Source organism: Drepanopeziza brunnea (assembly GCF_022702325.1).
Source record: "Drepanopeziza brunnea f. sp. 'multigermtubi' strain 214-2 chromosome Unknown ctg2, whole genome shotgun sequence".
Taxonomy (NCBI): Eukaryota; Fungi; Ascomycota; class Leotiomycetes; order Helotiales; family Drepanopezizaceae; genus Drepanopeziza; species Drepanopeziza brunnea.
The window spans coordinates 2,870,870-2,891,988 of NW_027094065.1; the positions used below are offsets into that span (position 1 = coordinate 2,870,870).

Sequence of the window (21,119 nt, forward strand, 5' to 3'; positions counted from 1 at the left end):
TCTTCATATCTTTTTTCTTTTTGTATACCGGTAGATTCTCCGGGAAAAAATACAAAGCAGGATCAACAACCCCGCCAGTTGATCACTCACTAGAGCTCATCAATTCCAATTGTTCAATAACGCTCGCTTGATCCGAGCCCAGGAAGCGTCGAGTTCAAGACACAGTGCCTAGAAATTATAGCCTAGAGATCTAGCATCAGCTTCAAGCCAAGGAAGACACCTGTCACGAACAACAGATGCTCACTGTCACGGCCGATGCTGCTGCTGCTAGCTCCGCTATTCTTCGACGCCGTCGGACTTGCGATTTCGGTTTTCGTGGCAAGCGGGGCTGCTGAAGGCGTCGATGGAGCAGAAGGAATGGCCACCACTTTCAGATCTTCGGAACGCAGAGGTGGCACGCTCTTACTGATGAGTAAGCCCTGGATGGTCTCGAGAGCGCTCATTTGTTGACCGACGCCGTACTTGCCATCCCAGCCATCGACGTACCAGCGAGTTCCACAAGTGACCCCGTTAGTTCCGCCAGAGCAGGACCTTGCAGCCGCTTGAGAGGACGCTGTCAAGAGCGCGGAGATGGAGTTCTGGGTGAAGGGGGCTAGGACCGTCGTTTTCCACATGAATCTCGAGAGGTAACCCTTGAAGGAAAATTGGTCCGTATTGCAGGTGCCGGCGGTCTCGCAGGCTGGCTCGTACATGATATTGGTAGAGTTCTGAAAGGGACCGAAGAAATTATTAGAAGCGTCCAATAATCCTTGAGTTCTTTCGGCCCAGAGGCTTGATCCGTCGGTGTGATTATACATGACTGCGGAACCATATAAGAAAATGGCGTTGTTGTATGTCCAGATGATCCCATTTATTTTCGTACAATTTGTTGTGTCTTCCGCACCGTCGAGAAGTTGGTAGCCACTATCCAGCAGACCAGAACTTGAGATCCAATCATATACCTTGTGAGCCCATTCGACATAGGTCTGGTTACCAGTAAATCGAGCCAGTCGTGCGGAGATTTGGAAGAATGCTGCGTTCGAGACGGTATTCTTGTAGTTATAACCTTTGTTATAAGAGAAAATCTGCCATTTCAGTCCTCCGCCACAAGTTGCCATGTCCCAACGCCGAGCCTGCGTGTTCCACAAATTCTCGACAATTTGGACCCAGGTGTAATTGCCAATAGGAGGCTGCGTGTCGTTTCTCTCTGCTGCCGACATCGCAGCGAATCCCCAGAAAGCTTGGTCGTCGTTCCCTTCGCTCAAGAAGTACATAGGCACCATGAAGTCGTACTCGGGGCCAAGTTGCGAAAGGATAGCTTGCGTCGTAATGCTGTGGTATGTAGGGTCGCCGGTGTAGTGATAGTAGTCCAACAATAACCCCCACATTGCGCCAGACTGCCACCAATAATGAGGCTTTGGAAGGACCCCGATAGTCTCGGGTGTATTCGTGACATTTCCCGAGTAGTATTTGACCAGGCCATATGCAATTGTGCTGGCGGCGCTCCTGATGGAGTCTACCCAATCGTCAGTAAAAGCCGAATTTTTGCAGCAGGAAAGGGGAGGCTGCACCTTCATCGTTGACATCGAGATCGAGTGCTGATAATGGGGAGGTCAGTAGTGATAAGATCACTGCGAATGCTACGAATGGGCTCCTCATGATGGACGTGTGCTACCGGTGCATAATGTTACAGATGCTGGCCAGAGTCGAGGGCGGGAGCAGAGCGGTATATCTGTACCAGGCTCGTAAGTGAAAGAAGTCTGAGATATTTCCAGGCCGCGCCAAAGCTCTCCACCCACCGGGCTCTATTTTAGAGACGCAGTTATGCCTAAAACTGACTGAAGCTTAGCTTAGCAACACCATCATCTCCAAGAATAGATAGTTGATGAATAGTGTCCAGCCGATGCAATGGCGCTTGTTATCAATGATGTCTTTGAAAAGAAAATAGGGATAGTGGACACAAAAAAAAACAAATGCTGAAATGAAGTTGACACTGCAGAGTGCTCTTGTCGAGCTTTTCCTCAGGATGTTGTAAACAGATTTGAATAAGATTTAAACAAGATTTAAACAAGATTTGAACAAGATTTAAATAAGACTTGAGGATAAGCTTGATTGACCCTTGCATGAGCTATGGCATATGATGGCACCGGCTCAAATGCTTGGAGTGGTGTTGGGCGAATTCCTCCGTAGAGGAGCCCATTTGGAACTTGTGAGGATGATCCACCGATGATCCACAACATGATCGATCTTGAGGCTAACCTCGCCGTCGCTAAGAACGAGCCGTCACCTCTCATATATGATGAATGACAAGATCATCACGTAAAGCCGGAAAAAGAACATTCTCCCGGGCATAAACCAGGGCAAAGTCTGTGTACGGGAAGATGGGATGACAGGATGAGGATGCGGATGCGGATGCGGATGCGTTGAGGAATTTTCCAAATTTCGATACAGAAAACAAATGAGGTTGAGATTTTGGTCACGACTATGACTGAACATGTCATGTGATCTCGCTTATGGCTCCTCTCTACTCCGTACTGTACCTCGAATACCTGCATGCTCCCCAACAGCTGAAGCCTCAATTATGAACAAGCAAGCAAGCAGCCATGGACTACAACTCCATCCATGGCCCAGGCGCCTCTAACTTCTCGTCTCCCTCAGCACGTGAGTTACCCTATCCAAGAACCAAGAACCAAACCAAACCTTGTTCACAGCTGAACCGCTTCAGATCGCATGCCCACCGTCTCGGCAGCCCAAGCATTCCAGGATTTGAGGTCATCACCAACGCGATGTATCTCAACCGGACTGTTTTCCCTCGATTGCGTCTTGCAGAACATAGATCAGGCGTTTACAGACGTAGACTCTGCTTTCGGAGGTGTCTCGAGAGGCAAGGTGACTGAGATTTATGGCCCTCCAGGTGTGGGTAAGACTGCTCTCTGGTACGTGATCTCGCACCGCGTCGATATGGTGACGATACTTACCGGAATGCAGTATGCAGTTAGCTGCCAGTGCATTGCATGCTGGCGGAGGTGTCGTCTGGGTAGGTCAGTAATTTCCGCTCCTTTCTTCTTCGTCCTCGGGATCCCGTGCATCTCGGCTACCCCGGTTGCCCCCTTTCTTTTGTTGACATGCTCGGTTCACTTTGATATCCTACTTTTGTCGTGCGCTCAGACTCAGATTCGCATGCCTCTCTCTACCTGAAAACAAAACTTTTCCTTCTGGAAACTGTTGGCTATCCTTGAAACATTATTCTGCACATTCGTATGGTTCTAGTATATCCTCTTATATAACTATGTTGCAGATGCTTCACATCCCGTCTCCGGCCCCCGCCTAAGCCAGGTCCTGACCTCACACCACTCACCATCTTCTCAGCCGCCGACTCTGTCAAGCCTCCTCACAAACCTCACCCATTTCACGGTGCCATCTCTCGCGCACCTTCTCGCTCTCCTCTGCCACCCAGCACCCAACAATCCACCTCAGAGCACAAGTCTGATAATAATTGACTCCTTCTCAACCCTAATCACCAACGCCTTTCCCCGAAATGCAGACGCAAAGCCAAAGACGACGCCTAAGAAACCCGGTGGTAAGCAGCGCCGTAACCTGGGTACCAAAACCTAGACTAACGCACGGCTGCAGCATTCAACCCTTCAGCTCGCAAGTTCTCCATTCTCCAACACCTCATCTCCTCTCTATCGAAACTCGCCACCACCCGCAACATAGCCATCGTCCTGACCTCGCAATGCGTAAGCAAGATGCGTTCAGGCGCTGGCGCAGTGCTCGCCCCAGCCATCACCGCCACGGCGTGGGAGCAAGGTCTCGGGTGCCGAGTCAAGATGATGCGTGACTGGGGATGGGAAGATGAGGAGGGAAAGGCCATCAATGACGTGAGATTGGTAAGAGTTTTGAAAGCAGAAGGCGTGGCGGTTGCCAGGGCTAAGATGATAGGCGTGGGGATTGGCGAGGTATGTGTTCTCCGGATTTCTATCTATCCCCCCCACCCCTCCTCACAAACGGTGGAGATCACTTTTGTGTTGAAAAAAAGTCGCCCGCCCAACAATAGTACGGCATCTACCACCTTCCCCTGCCCACCAAGCTGGTAGCACAAGCCACGCAACCACAAGACTCATCTTCCTCCCCTCTTAAACACCCCCACTCGTCTCTCCCACCGCACCTCGCACACCATGTAGGCAACGTCAACAACAACAACACCAACACGACACCACTACCGCACCCCTCGCAAAAACGCAAGCTCTCAGCCACCGACCTTGAAATCCCCGACTCCGACCTCGAAGACGAAGACGACGAAGACTACGGCTGGGCCGAATCAGACGAGGAGGAGCTGCCGCCGCCGCCGCCGCAGTGGCAGGGGAGCGAGGATGCCTTGGTATGTAACTTCCCAGCTCATGTGGGAGAGAGCGGGTAGGCGGTCCGTTGGAAGCGAAAAGCGGAAATGGGGAGATTAACAGGAATCGCAAGTTTTGCTAATACGAAGGTACATGTAAAACAGGCGCCGCCGGTAGAAGAAGAAGAAGAGCATGGCGACGAGGAGCTACTCGAGCTAGCTGCTGCTGCTGCTGCTGCTGGTGTTGGCGAGGAAGAGGAAGAGCAAGGGCTAGAAGAAGGAGAGAAGGAGGTGGCAGCAGCTGCTGCTGCCCGTTTGGATAGCGGAGGTGGATGTGGAGACGGAGATGGAGATGCGACACAGAGGAGGAGAAGGAAGAGGATTCAGCGGGACGAGATTGACGATAGCGAGGACGAGCTTGCGTGATGAGTGGCGTGTAGGTAGATAGAAAGATAGATAGATGGTAGGTAGGTATTACCTAGGTACGTACGTACGTACTATACGTATATTTATGAGAGAACCTATACGGAAACCATTGAATGTAGTACCGCTAGCTTCTGAATCCGTATGATGCCTGCAATACCGGCCACCAAGTCAAATTCAACAATGGAGTCGGCCTTTCCGCAGCGAGCCTGAATCCATCTGGACTCGATCACCAAATCACAGAATAAAAAATCGATAGCGAGAGAAGTTGGGATCTCCTACGAAGCGGAACGGCAATGCCTGGACAGAGCAGATATTACTATACAGCTAGCACAGCCAAATACGCTATCAAAACTGCACCGCTGTTTTCACGACGTTGCTTCCTAAGTCCACCAAACCAGGCGACCACTTTTCACCCACCGGCTAGACTAATCTACCCATTAACGCAATTCCGCCACTGATTACCACGTTCCACTTTCAACCTAATTATTTCTGGCATAAGCAGCGTCAACGTCCTTCTGGTACGTCTGTAAGATCAACTTTCGGTTCAGCTTCTGGGCGGATGTGACCATGTTCTGCTTTGGTCAGTACGTTGCATATCCTAGATTTAGGTGGGGGGAAAATTTACGTTCTGAGGTGTCCACTCTTCATCAGCCAGGACCGAGCCCTCGATAATCTCAATACCACTCAAGCCACCTGCTCTTCCAGCCTGTTGCAGCTCCTTCAGCACAGCATCCTGGATCTTCTTGTTGTGAACCAAGTCCTCGACACCGTTACCCTCGACGCCAATGTTCTCCGCAAGTCTCTTCAAAGCTGGCTCGGCCGGGACAATAATCGCGACGGGCTTGGTGCGTTGCTGGTCAGCATACACGCAAATATTGGCTACAATTGTAGCAGCTCTGTAGACAGACTCCAGCTTCTCCAAAGCTATGTACTCGCCATTGAGAGTCTTGACCAAGTTCTTCTTGCGATCAATAATCTTCAGGTGGCCATTCTTATCGAATTCTCCAATGTCACCAGTCTTGAACCACCCATCAGGAGTAAGAGCCTCTTTAGTTTGCTCTGGATCATTGTAGTACCCTTCCATGACTGTGCAACCTTTAATCCAAATTTCTCCTTGCGGGTTGGGCTTGTTAGTGGCGAAGTAACCCGCGTCGGCGAAATCAACCAGCTTGATATCAATGGATGCAGGAATGTCTCCGAGAGTTTCATCAGTCCACTCCATAGGATCCATGAGCGCACCCATAGCCGTGGTCTCGGTCAGCCCATATCCGCTGATCATCGGGGCAATGGCCATCGAAATGAATCTTTGAGTGTCCTTCGAAATTGGTCCACCGCCGTTGAGGCAAATTCTCAGTCGTCCACCAGTCGCCTCCTTTACCTTCTTGAATACCAGCGAGTCGAGAACGCCCACTCCGGGAAGCCCGTAACGCAAAAGGCTTTGCTTGGCCCAAAGTGCACCCCAGAACATATTCTTTACAATAGGGCTTCCAGAGTTGACTTTGGAGACAATGCCCTTCTTGACGGACTCCCACACAGCCGGAACACCAACGAGGACAGTTGGCTTGAATTCGCGAATATCTCCGTTGCAGTTCTTCACCGAGGCATCAGACAAAGTCTTTGGATTTCCGTAGCCCATAGTTCCACCCCAGTATAAGCATGCACTTTCGAAGACGAATTCTAGGATGTGCGCGAGAGGTAGGTAGGCGAGTAAACCATCGCCTGGACCGAGGTAAGGGTTAACAATGACGCTGACACCAGCGACTGCAAAGAGTTAGTATATATTGACTCAACCGAATAGGCTTGTACTTACTTGCGCCTACCACAGCCTTATGCCTGAGAGGGACACCCTTTGGAGGGCCGGTAGAGCCAGACGTGTACATGATACAGCAGAGGTCCTCAGGCGAGGGTGGGACAGGTGCGACTGGGTTCTCCTCTCCAAGCTTCCGGAGCTCTTCAAAGCTCATAATCGTTAATCGATCATGTGCCTTCTTCAAGGCATCGATGTTCTCTTGCTTGACCTCATGCTGGTTGTTCCAAATGACACATTTAATCTCAGTTGCCTCATTGAGGGGCTTGATGAGCGCAGTAAGCAAGTGAGGGTCGAGGAATATAGCCTTGGCCTTCGTGGCCACCAGGGAGTGCCTCAAGCCCTCCTCTCCCAGCGTGTCATAGGCCGTAACAATGGGCATGGATTGAGAGACAGCGCCGTGCGCAGTCGCCAGCCAATGGGCGCTTGTGGCAGCGAAGATGTGTACACGATCATCCTTTGCAAGGCCCAGCTTTCTGTAACCTGCGCCGATTTGCAGGGTCAACTTTTCGTAGTCGTGAAAGCTCAAGTACTCGTAACCACTGAGCTCAAAAAATGTCCATTTCTTATCGACTTCCGTCTCCTGGCCATCTACTATCTTCTTGACCTTCTTTGTCTCCTGGTGCGTCTTGATGAGCTTTCGGGATCCCAGGGCCTTTGCATTTCCGTACTTCTCCGCGCTGTACTTCACGACGTCGAAGAGCGTCGCGATATCTTCGATGGGGCGCTCCAAGAGCTTGTCCTTGGCCTTAGGATGCCTGCGTGGAAGTGTCTCGCCCTTGGTAGCTTCGTATCCGGGGGCCTCAACGCTAAAGGGCGGTTTAGCGTAGATTTTGGGCTGCGGACTGAAGTTCTTGAGAGACATGGTGGGAATTTATTGTTGGGAAGCTCAAGATCCGGGGTATGGGTATCGCAGGAAAGACAAACAGAGTACGAGGGAAATGGTGCGAGGAGACGCGTGATCGCACAGAGTAGAGAGCAGTCGAGAGCAGTGTGTGTATTGGAGGGGAATAGAGGTGGTGTTTGAGGGGTTGTGGTGTTGTGGTGTTGTGGGAGCGAGAATGAGAGTTGGAAGAGAGTTGAGAGGGAGAGTGCGCACAATTATGTTGATGAAGCGCGACTCGTCATTGCCTATCAACCGGGCCAGCCTGGCTTAAGTAAGTAAGCTAGTAGCAGTGAGCACCGAGCACAGGTTGATTGCCCAGGGCCCCCGGGGCTGAATCTCTCCGCACTCTCTTGCATTTGCTTTCTCGCCTCGGCATTCAGCATTGACTCTGGCTGTCTGGCTGGATTGATTATTCCATCTGGATAGATACAGAGTAGATACTTGTATACATACTACTCAACTGGATCGGGGAAAAAAAAAACAGCAACACCAACATCATCCATGACCTACCTATCATAGGCCTTCTTCTTCTTCTTCTTTCCTTACTATACAGAATACTTATCCGTCCGCAGGTCGTTTGAAGGACTTCATCCATCGTCTCTGCTTACGTTGGATTTTACATTTTACCAAGCCCGCCGAGGTGCCCGGTCAGGTCTGCCACGGCGTAACATCCTGTGCAGCCCCAGTCCGGCCCTTTTTGCCTTTCTTCCAAGTTCTCCAGAGCCTTCTTTTCTTCTCTTATGTCCATCAATCCAGTCCAAGGTGCCAAGACTGGGCATATACCGCAGAAGGCTATAGTGCTCAGCCTCCTCTCCCAAAAGTCTCGGACGCCTCAACCGGTGAAGGCTATCGGACCGGTACACAGACGTACAACTACAGTAGGACTCTCGGATGTCGGTCTCAGTCTTGTTGGGCCTGCTTGGCCCGGATATCGAAGATTACGAGGAAGGTGAGTTCCCGAACATATACTGGATCAAATGCTCTTGGCTTACTCTATGTCCGCAGAATCGTTTCTGGTCTTTTCTCAGTCGATACCGTCCCAGAATCTGGGCTTTGTCGATTCCAAAGCCACACTCTTGGACCTGACCATTGGTGAGCGTGACCTCTCTATCCACCAGTCACCGACGATACTGTCCTCAAACCGAGGCGGCGGAACCACCGGAGCCGGTAAGTGAGAGGCGGAGTCGACGGAGACGGAGACGGGGACGGGGACGGGGACGGAGACGGGGTGCAGCACTTGCTGATTCCTTGCAGTGGTCTGGAAGATCACCCCGCTCTTCGCACGTTGGGTGACTGCGCCCACAAATTTGCTCTTCAGCCTTGGCATCTTGGACTCCGAGTCCACCGTTCTGGAGCTCGGATGTGGAATATCTGGAATCATTGGCCTTGCTTGTGGGCCACTTATTGGATCATACGTCTTGACAGATCAACATTATGTTATGAAGCTCGTGAGCCAGAATCTAGAAGAAAATCGCCAGGCAACCTCATCCACCAAGAAAGGTCGCAAGAGCTCGTCCAAGTCGAAACGAGGTGCTGCATCAGCGAGCCAGGTGCAAGCTGCTGGCAACATCATCGCAACGCCGCTGGACTGGGAGACAGATGAAGTGCTACCCTCGCTGACAGGAACCGAGTTGAAGCGCAGCTTTGACGCCGTGATAGCATGTGACTGCATCTACAACGATGCTCTCATCAAACCCTTGGTACAGACTTGCATTGATACATGCAAGCTGCGAAGCTCAGATGAAGCAGAAAATGAGCCAGCAGTTTGTATTATAGCACAGCAACTTCGTTCTGCTGAGGTCTTTGAGGAATGGCTCAAGGAATTTCATAGAGCGTTCCGAGTATGGCGCTTGCCCGATGAAATGTTGATTGATGGTCTGAAATCAGACTCTGGTTTCGTGATTCATATTGGCATTCTACGGTAGGATCATAGCAGTTCCAAAGCATTCAACAAGAGCTCCTGCCGTGCTTTTAAGAACCACGGCGTATCCCTTGTTGGTACCCGGAACTACTCTCCAGCATTCTACGAGATACAAACTAAGCATGTAAACCTTCAATGAAACCATAGAGTAAACATTTTGGAACTTTGGTCTACTGTATTATGCTGCACTTCGTAAAGCATAAAATGTGGATATCTATCACGTGCGCACGTCCTGCATGATTTACGCGTGCGCGTTAACAAGCTCAACCGTCTATAACCACGCTCAAGCCAAGCGGGCGATATTCTCTCCAGCGTAGGCATCCGACGGGCACAATTACAAAATATTCTCGTCGGAACAACCTGTGCAGTATCAAAGAAGGTCTGCCACCACCCTCAGTACCGAATTGGCAACGCTGATCAGCGACAGATACGGAGGCTCTGAGCCACAACGGAAGACCTTCACAATCAGTCCTCGAAATCCCTCGAAATCCCATCTCCGTCTTGCCCTTTTCCTCGAAATAAAACCATCCCTTCGCCATGGCTTCCCGATTTGTCGCTGGCAATCTAAACCTGCAAAAACGCGCCCCGAGCCCAGGTCAGCCAATTGTTCGCGCTGATCGTGTCGAAGCTCAACGCTTGAAGGTGTCGCCTGGCAAGAAGTCCTACTCCGTAGCTCCTCCTGCCCAAGCTGTTTATAAGCAATTGCTCCCTAGTACTGCGCCTGCTCCTGGATATGCTTCCAACCAGTACGGTGACCGCAACACATCCCCGAACCAACAGTACCAGTTTGAGGACTATGGCCTGCAAACCAATGGCTTCCGGGGGGTTGCTGCTCCCGGAAGGGATGCACTCGATGACATTACTGTGGACTCGGAGTTCGACGTTACTAAGAGCGAGATTTCCCCTGGATATGAAGAAGAATTCGTCAACAACCAGGATGCAAACTCAGATGGAGACGGGTATGACGAGGATGAATATCAACGGAATGATACTGCCTATCAGGTTACAAGAGGAACTCTAGCGCATACCCTTCATCACAAGCAGACAATGCATAATCAACCGTCGAACGGCCAGTTTACACAGACAGTGCTCACTGTACCACAAGCCCCTATGATCACCGGACGTTTCGACGAGAATCACCAGGCACAACTGAGCCGCCAAGCCCGACAGATCGAGGACCTTCAATTTCGCAGCGGCCAAGGCGAGCCGTTCGTAGCGCTACGTGACCAGGGCCCCAAGAAACGAAACCATTCGGGCGATGAAGTTCGTGGATTTAAGCAAAACCCGCGCCACGATGATTCTGAAGACGATGATCTAGAATCTCCTGAAGATGTGCAAGTTTTACAACAACGCGCTGGCTCTCCGAAAGGCAGTCAGAACACAGAGAAAGCGGCTTCCGGTCCCAAGCCAAGCCCCAGCCGTGCTCGTAAATCTCGCACAATTCCGCATTCTCAACCTCCAAGCTCTCAGTATCAAGAGGACCAAACATTCATAACCAGTCCGGACTACAAGGACGATAAACTAAAGACCATGAAATATAAGGACCTCGAGAACGAAGATATGGAGATGGACCCTCATGCGGAAGCATTTATCTTCCCAGTGGAATTGAGGGAGCCTGATGTTACATTTGAACAACGTCTCAAATACTATGTCGACGCACCTGAGAAGGACCAAAGCTCGTTCTACGTGAGTCTGACTAACGAGGAATGGGAGAAGGCGGGAGATTGGTTCATCGAACAGTTCTCCAACCTCTTGAACGAGATCAAGACCAACAGACAAAAGAAGCGAGGAGTTGCTGCCAAGTACGAGCAGGAGGTCAAGACCAGAGAGAGACTTGTGCGTGCTCACGCCAACAAGTACGACAAGAAACTGGATGGAATGGCTGGCATCGGGCAGCAATTGCTACGGGACAAGACGGTATAAATCTCGTATCCCCAAACAGATTTATATTATCCTGTTTGCTGTCTTGGCTAATCTTGTTGATTTGAAGATGGAATCTTTAGATTTCTTGAGCCGCGAGCAGCAATCAAGGCCGAGGACTATAGGATCGTGAATCAGAGGAGTGCTTGACTTCGCAACTGAGCAGACCCTACGAGCTATGGATGCACATACCACGGGGGTGTCGTATGGAGGACTCTGATTTACTGCTATTTCCATCCATAATGCATTGGCGGCAGGAATATCAGCTATGTGGAAACTATGGTGTGGTGTTTGCTTGGGTCCATGGCTATGAAGTGAGAGTCATCTAAGAGGAGAGCGGAAAATAGGTTTTTGTTTGATCGGGATGTGCATCTATATACCTATTTGCTTTGGCGCTAGAAATTTCAGCTCTTCGCTAGCCTCCTCGGAGATCATCTTCAGAAGATTCTCTAGAGGCTCTTCTACCCCCCCCCCCCCCCCCCCCCCCCCTCCTTTTTTTTTCTTCTCGCAGCAGCTTCTCGCTCTTCTATATCCTCGTAACCTCCTTAACCCTCCTATCACTCCCAATAATCAATCTCAAATTCTTCCATTGCGCACCCTCCTTCCCTCGACAGATACCTCCCCGCAATCTCGCGGTGTAAAGCTCATAAGCAGGATAATACCCATCCACGAATCTTGTAACCTGCTCCACACTCATCCCCATCCCCTTCTCTCTCCGCAACGCCGCCTCTTGCTCCTGCCGCCACTTGTACACGTAGTCCGTGTCCTCGGCATCGAGATGGATAAACGCATCAAACTCGCGATTCAGCACCTGGTCATACTCCGCCAACCTCTGATTCACAAACAGCAGATCCTCCAGCCGGTTCTTGCTCAACGTCCGATTCGGGCCCTCTCTCCTCCGAACCACTTCCGCCTCCGGCAGGGCGGAGAAGCCGACGCACCAGCCCTCGAAAATCACGACGCGCACCTTCTTTTCCTCCTCGCCCTCTCGATTGACGACCTGCCACTGCGCTTCCGGGACGCGATCACCCTGCCCGTCGTAGGCGGCCTTATCGTACGCCGGGACGCGGCACTCGCTGCCAGTCCGCAGTGCGGCGAACAGGGCGCGCGCGAGGGCCAAGTCGTGCGTGCCGGGCACGCCTCGGTGCTGCACGAGGGGATTTTCAGGGTGGGAGGCGGCGAGGGCGGCTTGCGAGGCGTGGGGCAGGTAGAGGTCGTCGATGCTGAGGACGAGGGTGGGGAGGTTGTGCGGAGGGGAGCGGAGGGTTGTGGCTAGGGAGGAGACGAGGGTTGTTTTCCCCGAGCCTTGGATGCCGTTGAGGGCCATGATCAAGGGTTTGCTAGCGAGGGAGGGGGAGGGAGAGGGGGAGGGAGCGGTAGTGGAAGAGGTGGTATTGTTGGGGGAGGAGAGGAGGGAGAGGATGAAGGGGATGCAGTGTGGGGATTTATCGTCGATAAATGCTGCTGGTTGGGGAGCGCTGGGGGAGCTGGGGGAGCTGGTGGTCGACATATTGAGTGCTGCAAAAGGGTTCGAGGGTGTGCTGTGCTGCACCAGAGATGGAGGAATTTCACATTGCTGCTGTGGTGTTGAGGTTGAGGTCGCGGAGTCTCGCGGCGCGGGAAACGAATCGCCGTAGAACTTGCATATAAGTAAGTAACTCAGTACCTAGCTGCCATGGTAGCTTCCCAAATCCTCAATGTAATGGATGCTTCGTGATAGGAATATCTGGACTTGAGGTTGACTCGAAGAACGATTGTTTTGTTTTGATCGGTTGTCGCTACGCTACGCCTGTGATGGCTGACGGCGAGAGCGAGGTATTCACGTGACCCTCACCGCTCTACTACCGGTACTCTTCTTGCATGTGAAGTCGGAGTGGAGCAATGAGCATGACATGATGCCGGTGCTCCGTAATGTGGGGAAGCTACTCGGCTGCTGCTTTGAAGCCGAGGCATGTCCGCTCACCAGTGCATCAGCCAGCGACCAAACCTTGACTATACCAGACCTCCATCTCACTTCCCCAACCCACTTCCTCTCTCTCTACTCTATCTCCTCCTACTACTCACCCAACTACTCACCCTCCTACTGCTCACTCTCCTTGCGCGAGAAATAGATTCAGACCAATTTGGAGATTGGATATCACTCACATAATCCAAGATGTCCGAACTGAGATATGATGGCCAGGTCGTTGTTGTCACTGGCGCCGGTGGAGGGCTAGGAAGTAAAGTTCCCATCCTGCGTCTAGGACAGGCAGCATATATATGCTAATGCCCTACGTAGAAGCATATGCCCTGTTCTTTGGCTCGAGAGGAGCCTCAGTCGTTGTCAACGATCTGGGAGGATCATTCAAGGGGGAGGGTACCTCGACGAAGGTGGGTTGTCAGCGTTCCCGAGTGCCAATCCAAGTCCCAGTCCCAGTCCCAGTATATCTAGAACAAGGCAGGACAAAGCTGATAGCTGTCTCTCTATGCAGGCCGCAGATGTCGTAGTCGACGAGATCAAAGCCGCCGGCGGCAAGGCAGTAGCCAACTACGACAGCGTCGAGAACGGGGACAAGATTATCGAGACGGCCATCCAGAACTACGGCCGCATCGACATTCTGCTCAACAACGCCGGTATCCTCCGCGATGTCAGCTTCAAGAACATGAAGGACCAGGACTGGGATCTGATCATCGCCGTCCATGTAAAGGGTTCGTACAAGTGTGCCAGAGCTGCGTGGCCTTATTTCCGCAAACAGAAGTACGGCCGGGTCATCAACACTGCTTCCGCGGCTGGTCTTTTTGGAAGCTTTGGCCAGACGAACTACTCGGCTGCTAAGCTGGCTATGGTCGGTTTTACCGAGACACTCGCGAAGGAGGGTGCGAAGTACAACATCCATGCAAATGTCATTGCCCCAATTGGTAAGTCCCTCTATCAAGTTGTACTTCCACATTCTGATTTCATGACTAGCTGCCAGCCGTATGACCCAAACTGTTATGCCCCCCGATGTCCTTGAGAATCTCAGGCCCGAATGGGTCGTACCTCTTGTGGCTGTCTTGGTGCACAAGGATTGCGATGAGAATGGGTCCATTTTCGAGACTGGAGGAGGCCACGTTGCCAAGCTTCGCTGGGAGCGATCCAGCGGTCTTCTTCTGAAGGCTGATGACTCTTATACCCCTGGTGCTATCCTGAAGAAGTGGGATGAGGTCAACGACTTCAAGAATGCCGAGTACCCAACCGGTGTTGCTGACTTCATGGGTCTGCTTGAGAAGTCAATGAAGATGGGCTCCAATGACAAGGGTGAGACTCTTGACTTCAAGGGCAAGGTTGCTTTGGTCACTGGTGGTGGCGCTGGTATTGGCCGCGCATACTGTTTGGCATTTGCCAAGTACGGTGCTTCAGTCGTTGTCAACGATTTGATGAACCCAGACGATGTTGTTCAGGAGATTCAGAAGCTCGGCGGCAACGCAGTCGGTAACAAGGCTTCTGCCGAAGACGGAGATGCTGTTGTGAAGGCTGCTATCGATGCGTACGGACGTATTGATATTATCATTAATAACGCCGGTATTCTCCGTGACAAGGCGTTCGCTAATATGGAAGATAAGCAATGGGATCAGGTCATTGCAGTCCATCTCCGCGGCACCTACAAGGTCACGAAAGCCGCTTGGCCATACATGCTTCAGCAGAAGTATGGTCGTATCGTGAATACCACTTCCACAAGTGGTATCTACGGTAATTTTGGGCAGGCCAACTATGCCGCAGCTGTAAGTTTGCTCCTCTGAGCGTCACAGGATTTCTACTGACCGAGCCAGAAATGCGGTATCCTCGGCTTCTCTCGTGCTCTTGCCCGTGAGGGTAAGAAGTACAACATCTTGGTCAACACCATTGCACCAAATGCTGGTACTGCCATGACCCGAACCATCATGCCAGAAGAGATGGTCCAGGCTTTCAAGCCAGATTACATAGCACCACTCGTCGTTGCCCTTTGTTCTGACAAGGTGCCCGAGCCAGCAACCGGTGGTCTCTTCGAAGTCGGTAGTGGATGGGCTGGCCGAACCCGCTGGCAAAGAACTGGTGGACATGGCTTCCCAGTCGATGAGACATTGACCCCTGAAGCTGTCCTCAAGCAATGGAAGCGCATCACGGACTTTGACGATGGCCGCGCAGATCACCCAGAGGATAGTAACGATGGACTGAAGAGCATCATGGCGAACATGCAGAACCGCAAGGGCGGTCAGAGTAAGGTATGAGCAAGCTTCTCAACCTCCAGTTCAGCCTTGGATGCATGGAGGTTGTTTTGTATATTGTAGCTGTACTTGATGAAATGAAACGATTCTAATGTCATACCGTGCCATAGCAGAGTGAAGAGCCTACAGAAGAAAATGCTGAATTCTTAGCCAACATCGAGAAGGCTAAGAGGACTGAAGGTTCTGGTACTGAATTCAAGTACGAGGAACGAGACGTGATTCTTTACAACTTAGGTATCGGAGCTAAGAAAACAGATATGCCATACGTTTTGTAAGTCATTCCCTCTCCATCTATTTAACCCGAACGAACCGTTAATAGTCAAAACAGCGAGGGAGACGAAAATTTCCAAGCCCTGCCCACCTTCGGCGTAATCCCCTTCTTCAGCGCCGAAACGCCGTACCAAATCTCTGACCTCATCCCCAATTTCTCCCCCATGATGCTGTTACACGGCGAGCAATACCTCGAGATCCTCTCCTACCCGATTCCTACGGCCGCGACCCTGGTCTCCAAGCCGCGACTCCTCGAAGTCGTTGACAAAGGCAACGCGGCCATCGTCAAGTCTGGCGTCACGACCATCAACAGGGAGACCGGTAAGCCGCTCTTCTACAACGAAAGCACGGTCTTCATCCGCGGCTCCGGCGGCTTCGGCGGCATCAAGAAGCCAGCCGACCGGGGCGCCTCCACGGCGGCCAACAAACCGCCGTCCCGCGCACCCGATTTCACCGCTGAGGAGAAGACGACGGAAGAGCAGGCCGTGCTGTACCGCCTCAGCGGCGACTACAACCCGCTGCACGTCGACCCGGCGTTCGCCAAGATGGGCGGCTTCAAGGCGCCCATCCTGCACGGGCTGTGCTTCTTTGGGATCGCGGCCAAGGCAGTCTATCAGCGTTTCGGAGCGTACCGGAACGTGAAGGTCCGATTCGCGGGGACGGTGCTACCGGGCGAGACGATCGTCACGAGCATGTGGCGGGAGGGGGGCAGGGTTATCTTTGAGAGTCGGGTGAAGGAGACGGGGAAGTTATGTATTTCTGGGGGCGCAGTGGAGTTATTGCAGGAGGGTGGGAAGGAGAAGTTGTAGGTTTTGGATTTTCGAAAGAGGAGGAGTCTGTTTGTGAGAGAGAGAGAGAGGGAAAGAAGCTGTACTTCAATCTGGATCTGGTATGCGCGGGAGTACTCTTGGCTCAAGATTGGGTATATGGGTGTATGGGTAGGTATATAAATGAAAAAGCCACTGACATGATGAGTAAATGGAGCATGGGAGGATCCAGATTCCGAAGTCCTGGTCAATCTAGAGACTGGCTGGTGGTACCGCGCGGCACGTAAAGACTGCGGGGATGTGCCGCTTAGTGAGACCGAGACCTCTTTTCTGCTGTCTCCCGTGTGAATAAATAGATGAGAGTTGTAGATTCTCGCCAAAAGGTGAGGGAGGTGGCGTGCAGGAGGAGGGTTGAGCGAGTCTTGTTGTTTGCAGATTCGCTCGATTTTTCGTTTACTTTTGCTTACGATCGAGCTGAGTTGTCTGCTTGCGATAGAGCTGAAGCATCCCCCCCCCTTTCCCCTCGCTTGGGTTTTCCGAGGGCGGTGTAGATCCTCGGAAGAAGGGGAAAAAAAAGGAATCCATTTCGTGTTTTTCAAAGATGTTGCAGGTCGCTGTCTTGCATGAGAGGTACCTTCTCGTTTGGGGATCGTGGCTGGGTGGGTGGGTCGAGCTCGGTACTGTTTGCTCGTTTTACCTTTTGCTGAGAAAGGATGTTGAAGCGGAAAGCCGGAGGAACTATTCAAACTTTTTTTTTTCTTCTTCTTCTTTTTTTCTTCTTTTTTTTTTTTCTTCTTTTTTCTTCTTCTTTTTTCTTTTCTTTTTTTTCTTTTTTCTTTTGGGTGCACCAGCGGGTGGTCTTGACTTGCGTGTTGTATGTACCAAGGGGATTGAGATGGGTGTTTCTACAGCAGTATAGATGGCGATGGTTCTAAAAAGAGGCCAGGAACTGGAATTGATGGTCTCGGTTCGGGTCGATCGGTTGATTTGACATGGGCCCTGTTAGGAAATCAGTATGTTAGACTGCTGACAGAGAATACTGCTGCTTTATTGCCAGACTCCAGGCACTTATCCAGGAGGTTTCTGAAGACACGATGGTGTTTGACATGGGATTATAACTGGTGTCTGTCAGATGTGACGAGATAGGTGCGGTATTCTGTATGTTGACTTGTGATTGAGGACGATGATCTGGGCAGATTCCGAACTGAACTCGGATTCCAGGCTGGCGGGTGATTTTCACCTAACTTGATACCTGTTGGGTGGAGGAGTAGGCCTCACTCAACCTGTGTATATCCGCGACTTTACTGTAGATCTACACGAAGCTTGGATATACTGCCTCGTTACCCAAAGTTGCCCAACACTATCCGTACCTGCGCTGCACCAGAGGTATTTATCAATTGGAAACTTGAGCGCGTAGCCAATCTAGAGAACTTCAAATCCTGCGTGCTATCCTCCTGAAGCCGCCCCGATATGAAAGATTCGCCTTCTTTCGCACCTTTGAAGTGTGGATTGAGGGGAGAAGGCTAAGCGATGGATGGGGTGTGTATCCCCACTTCAGAACAGATTCTCGGGAAGTTCAAGTTCTATGAAAAGGATCATGGTTCCCTGCCATTCCCTATCTCGTGGCGCTTGTGAGCTAGTATTCGGGAGTTACCTGGTTTGAATGACGGTGCAGAACATTGCAAGCTGTATAATTGATAGGAAAGGAAGGAACAGTGTATGGTTGACGGGAAAGCAAAGGAAAGGAGAGGCAGCTTTCCTGGAAGTCGATATTAGAACTTGTTCTTTTGGATCAAACAAACAGCAACAAATTGAGAAGCGCCTCGCCGAGGAAATTACAATGATCTTTCGAAGACGAATCATGGGTTTCATTTGCGAAAGGGTCAGAGGTCGATATAGGCGAGCGTATATAATGGTATGAATCCTACCGAAACAAGTAGTAATAGTAATATATTGCGAATAACAAAAGTGATAATAGCTAAGCCTATACCTCTGGGACGTATCGTATATGAGAAATCATTAATGGACGGTTACTATGCAGAAAGACGTGCTCTCCCCTTAAAACGCCATGAGTAGCATGTTACGTAAAACACGACGGCCCATTGGCGGGGAAAAGAATTCGGTTATCGCAACCCGTGATTCCCACAACCTTCCAGAGTTGCTACATGACACCACATAGAGCACGAATGGTTTATTCTGACCACTTGCGGCTCAATGGTCTAGGTTAGTTGCCTTCACATCTCCGGATTTCGTCACTTTGAGGCGTGTTGAGACTAACAAGCGCACAGTGGTATGATTGTTGCTTCGGGAATACTCCAACGTCCCCCTCGTTCAGAGGAAACTGTGACAGGCCCCGGGTTCAAATCCCGGTTGAGCCCCTGCGTCAAGCTTGATTTTTATTATTTTGATATATTCGAGAGAAATTGATTTGCTATCAAAACATTTATGTACCATTGGAATCATATCGGTTTAGATCACGTTTACTTGAGTCTGGATGACGGAGTCTTTGTATAGGTACTGGATGGATTAGCGAGGGCGCTTCAGCGCCTGACTAAGCGAACATACTTTGCTTATTTTCGAACACAGTTAAGGTAACTCCGTATGCTCAGAGGAACCAGATTGAGCATGGCATGGAAATGTACAACTAGGTAGATCCCTATTCAAAATGAAGCGGAGCTGCTGACTCAGCCATCAACCTCCAGAGACGTCGCTTCTTGACCCGACGTCTACAACCTCCCCCCTCAGGAACAATCATGATAGCCTCTCTGGCGGAAACAACGGGCGCACTGAGTTCTTTCATGGAACCAGCTCAGACTCGATGCAGCTGTACGACAATCGCAGATGCTCCCCCGGCATCCGACTCTCCAGGCCGAATACCCCATCATTCCCTCGCAAAGTCAAGAATTCTCGCCTACGCAGAAGGCTCAAGATCCTTCACGGTCTTCAAAAAGCTGCCCGTAGAGATTCGGCGAGATATTTGGGAACTTGCGCTGCCCGATCCTCAAGCTCTCTCTCTGGACCTTCAATTCTGCAAACAGCATAGTGGCGCCCCGGTCAGGGGATACGAGGGCCCACCGGCTTTGCTCTCTGCCTGTTCGGAGTCGAGATTTGTAACGCTAAAGTATGTCTGCCCTCCCCCTTAAGAGAGCACAGAGCTCTACTAACTTGGAACTAGACACTACGTCCGGGCATTATCAACTTCAGACTGCACAAATGGAGTGTATATACGCCCGTCTGTTGATGTCATCGAAATGAGAATTAGGAGCGACGGCTGCACGTGTCCAAGTGTCCTTTTTCGTCTACCTCGCGATATCGAAAATGTCTCTGGTGCATTTGGGCATCTTGATAATATCGAAAGAATCATCATTAGCGACCCGTATCAATACATAGAGGACTTCTATAGGGAGGACTGGAGCCTGCTTCTGAAACATCTTCCAGCTCTCAAACAAATACGTATTTCAATGTACATTGGGAACGGCTGGGCCCCGTTGTTTGATACCATCACGGAAGAGGATTGGGTGGGAAAATACCGGAAATTATTGGAAATGGATATGGATGATTCAGATGATTCGGATGCGGAGTCCGAAAACAGCCCCGCTAGCAAAGCGCCAGCTTTAAGCCAAGCGCCGGCTCTAAGCCAAGCGCCAGCTCTACTCACGATCTCGGAAAGCGAGATCAAGTACATGGGTTGGAGTCCCGATTCTGATGATGGACCAAGTCCCTACTATCGCAGGGGGGGCAGGACCGAGAGCAATGAAAGCGGAGACTACGAGTTCTATTTCTCCTTCAGGGAATGGCAAGACGGCGTGGAACTCTTCTTGGGTGAGCTTTCAATGGAGGACGTCGGGGCTTGCCTCAAGGACTTCTGTCGCTTAGCAGACGACGTACAGATGCATCATCTGCACATCTACCATCACCTCCTCGTTGAGTGCAAGGAGATGTATCTACGCACCGTCTATGGGATCGAGGGTCCTCAGCGCTTCGTTTCATATGTTGACGAGTGGGAGCCGGCGGAGACACAATCACTCGGATATGAGTCTGACTCATAGGCGTCTAGAGCCCACCTGGGTGATGTTCGTCATATATAATCAATCTAGACCGAGCTTCGGACACTTTCATAGATAAAGAAGAAGATGCGTTGGATCCAATAGCTGAAGGGCTGTTCAAACATGTCCGTGGTATTTAATTACGCTTTTATTTACCACCATTCCCAACAGCTTCATTGATTCCTTTTAGCGCATGCACCATGGCATGTTCAGGCCCTAAGAACGCGATCACGGAGACTCATAATCCGCGATTGGTACCCCAACGCAAGTCTAGCCGGCCTAACCGACGAGGCTCAGGCAATGCACGTCTCCAGATGCGCAAGGTGGATTTCCTACGGTACTTGGGGGATGCCTCTTCGCCTTGCTTCATTTGAAGCACACATGGCCTCGATTGTGAGATGAGCGTGTGATGTGTTGGAGACGTTGAAGTGGACGTTGACTGCGCGGTGAGGTGTGAGGTGTGAGGTTGGGAATTGTCGCGGCGAATTACGATGTTAGCCGAGCCAATAAATAATATACAATGATTACAATGAT

At 51.0% G+C, this 21,119-nt stretch overlaps 8 protein-coding genes across 8 annotated transcripts; 5 read left to right on the top strand and 3 right to left on the bottom strand.

Moving 5' to 3' along the window:
* Positions 1–182: 182 nt before the first annotated feature.
* L3040_001896 (uncharacterized protein) lies at positions 183–1,638 on the bottom strand (the record flags this gene model as incomplete). The annotated part of the gene is made up of 2 exons (XM_007289537.1): positions 183–1,495; positions 1,551–1,638. The coding sequence occupies 2 exons, from the start codon at positions 1,636–1,638 to the stop codon at positions 183–185; spliced, it is 1,401 nt and encodes a 466-aa protein (XP_007289599.1).
* Positions 1,639–2,582: 944 nt separating this feature from the next.
* L3040_001897 (uncharacterized protein) lies at positions 2,583–4,744 on the top strand (the record flags this gene model as incomplete). Its single annotated transcript, XM_007289536.1, has 7 exons — positions 2,583–2,640; positions 2,705–2,915; positions 2,968–3,020; positions 3,278–3,559; positions 3,613–3,938; positions 4,037–4,360; positions 4,484–4,744. 7 exons carry the CDS (start codon positions 2,583–2,585, stop codon positions 4,742–4,744), a joined length of 1,515 nt encoding a protein of 504 aa, XP_007289598.1.
* A 479-nt stretch (positions 4,745–5,223) lies between these two features.
* Positions 5,224–7,416, bottom strand: L3040_001898 (uncharacterized protein; the record flags this gene model as incomplete). Its single annotated transcript, XM_007289535.1, has 3 exons — positions 5,224–5,316; positions 5,370–6,505; positions 6,555–7,416. 3 exons carry the CDS (start codon positions 7,414–7,416, stop codon positions 5,224–5,226), a joined length of 2,091 nt encoding a protein of 696 aa, XP_007289597.1.
* Positions 7,417–8,328: 912 nt separating this feature from the next.
* Positions 8,329–9,362, top strand: L3040_001899 (uncharacterized protein; the record flags this gene model as incomplete). Its single annotated transcript, XM_007289534.1, has 3 exons — positions 8,329–8,386; positions 8,443–8,604; positions 8,692–9,362. 3 exons carry the CDS (start codon positions 8,329–8,331, stop codon positions 9,360–9,362), a joined length of 891 nt encoding a protein of 296 aa, XP_007289596.1.
* Positions 9,363–9,895: 533 nt separating this feature from the next.
* Positions 9,896–11,281, top strand: L3040_001900 (uncharacterized protein; the record flags this gene model as incomplete). Its single annotated transcript, XM_007289533.1, has 1 exon — positions 9,896–11,281. The coding sequence occupies one exon, from the start codon at positions 9,896–9,898 to the stop codon at positions 11,279–11,281; it is 1,386 nt and encodes a 461-aa protein (XP_007289595.1).
* A 523-nt stretch (positions 11,282–11,804) lies between these two features.
* Positions 11,805–12,605, bottom strand: L3040_001901 (uncharacterized protein; the record flags this gene model as incomplete). Its single annotated transcript, XM_007289532.2, has 1 exon — positions 11,805–12,605. The coding sequence occupies one exon, from the start codon at positions 12,603–12,605 to the stop codon at positions 11,805–11,807; it is 801 nt and encodes a 266-aa protein (XP_007289594.2).
* An 828-nt stretch (positions 12,606–13,433) lies between these two features.
* On the top strand, positions 13,434–16,581 carry L3040_001902 (uncharacterized protein; the record flags this gene model as incomplete). The annotated part of the gene is made up of 7 exons (XM_066156936.1): positions 13,434–13,497; positions 13,557–13,648; positions 13,750–14,176; positions 14,226–15,019; positions 15,068–15,499; positions 15,613–15,773; positions 15,831–16,581. 7 exons carry the CDS (start codon positions 13,434–13,436, stop codon positions 16,579–16,581), a joined length of 2,721 nt encoding a protein of 906 aa, XP_066012938.1.
* Positions 16,582–19,292: 2,711 nt separating this feature from the next.
* L3040_001903 (uncharacterized protein) lies at positions 19,293–20,588 on the top strand (the record flags this gene model as incomplete). Its single annotated transcript, XM_007289530.1, has 2 exons — positions 19,293–19,660; positions 19,715–20,588. The coding sequence occupies 2 exons, from the start codon at positions 19,293–19,295 to the stop codon at positions 20,586–20,588; spliced, it is 1,242 nt and encodes a 413-aa protein (XP_007289592.1).
* Positions 20,589–21,119: the final 531 nt, after the last annotated feature.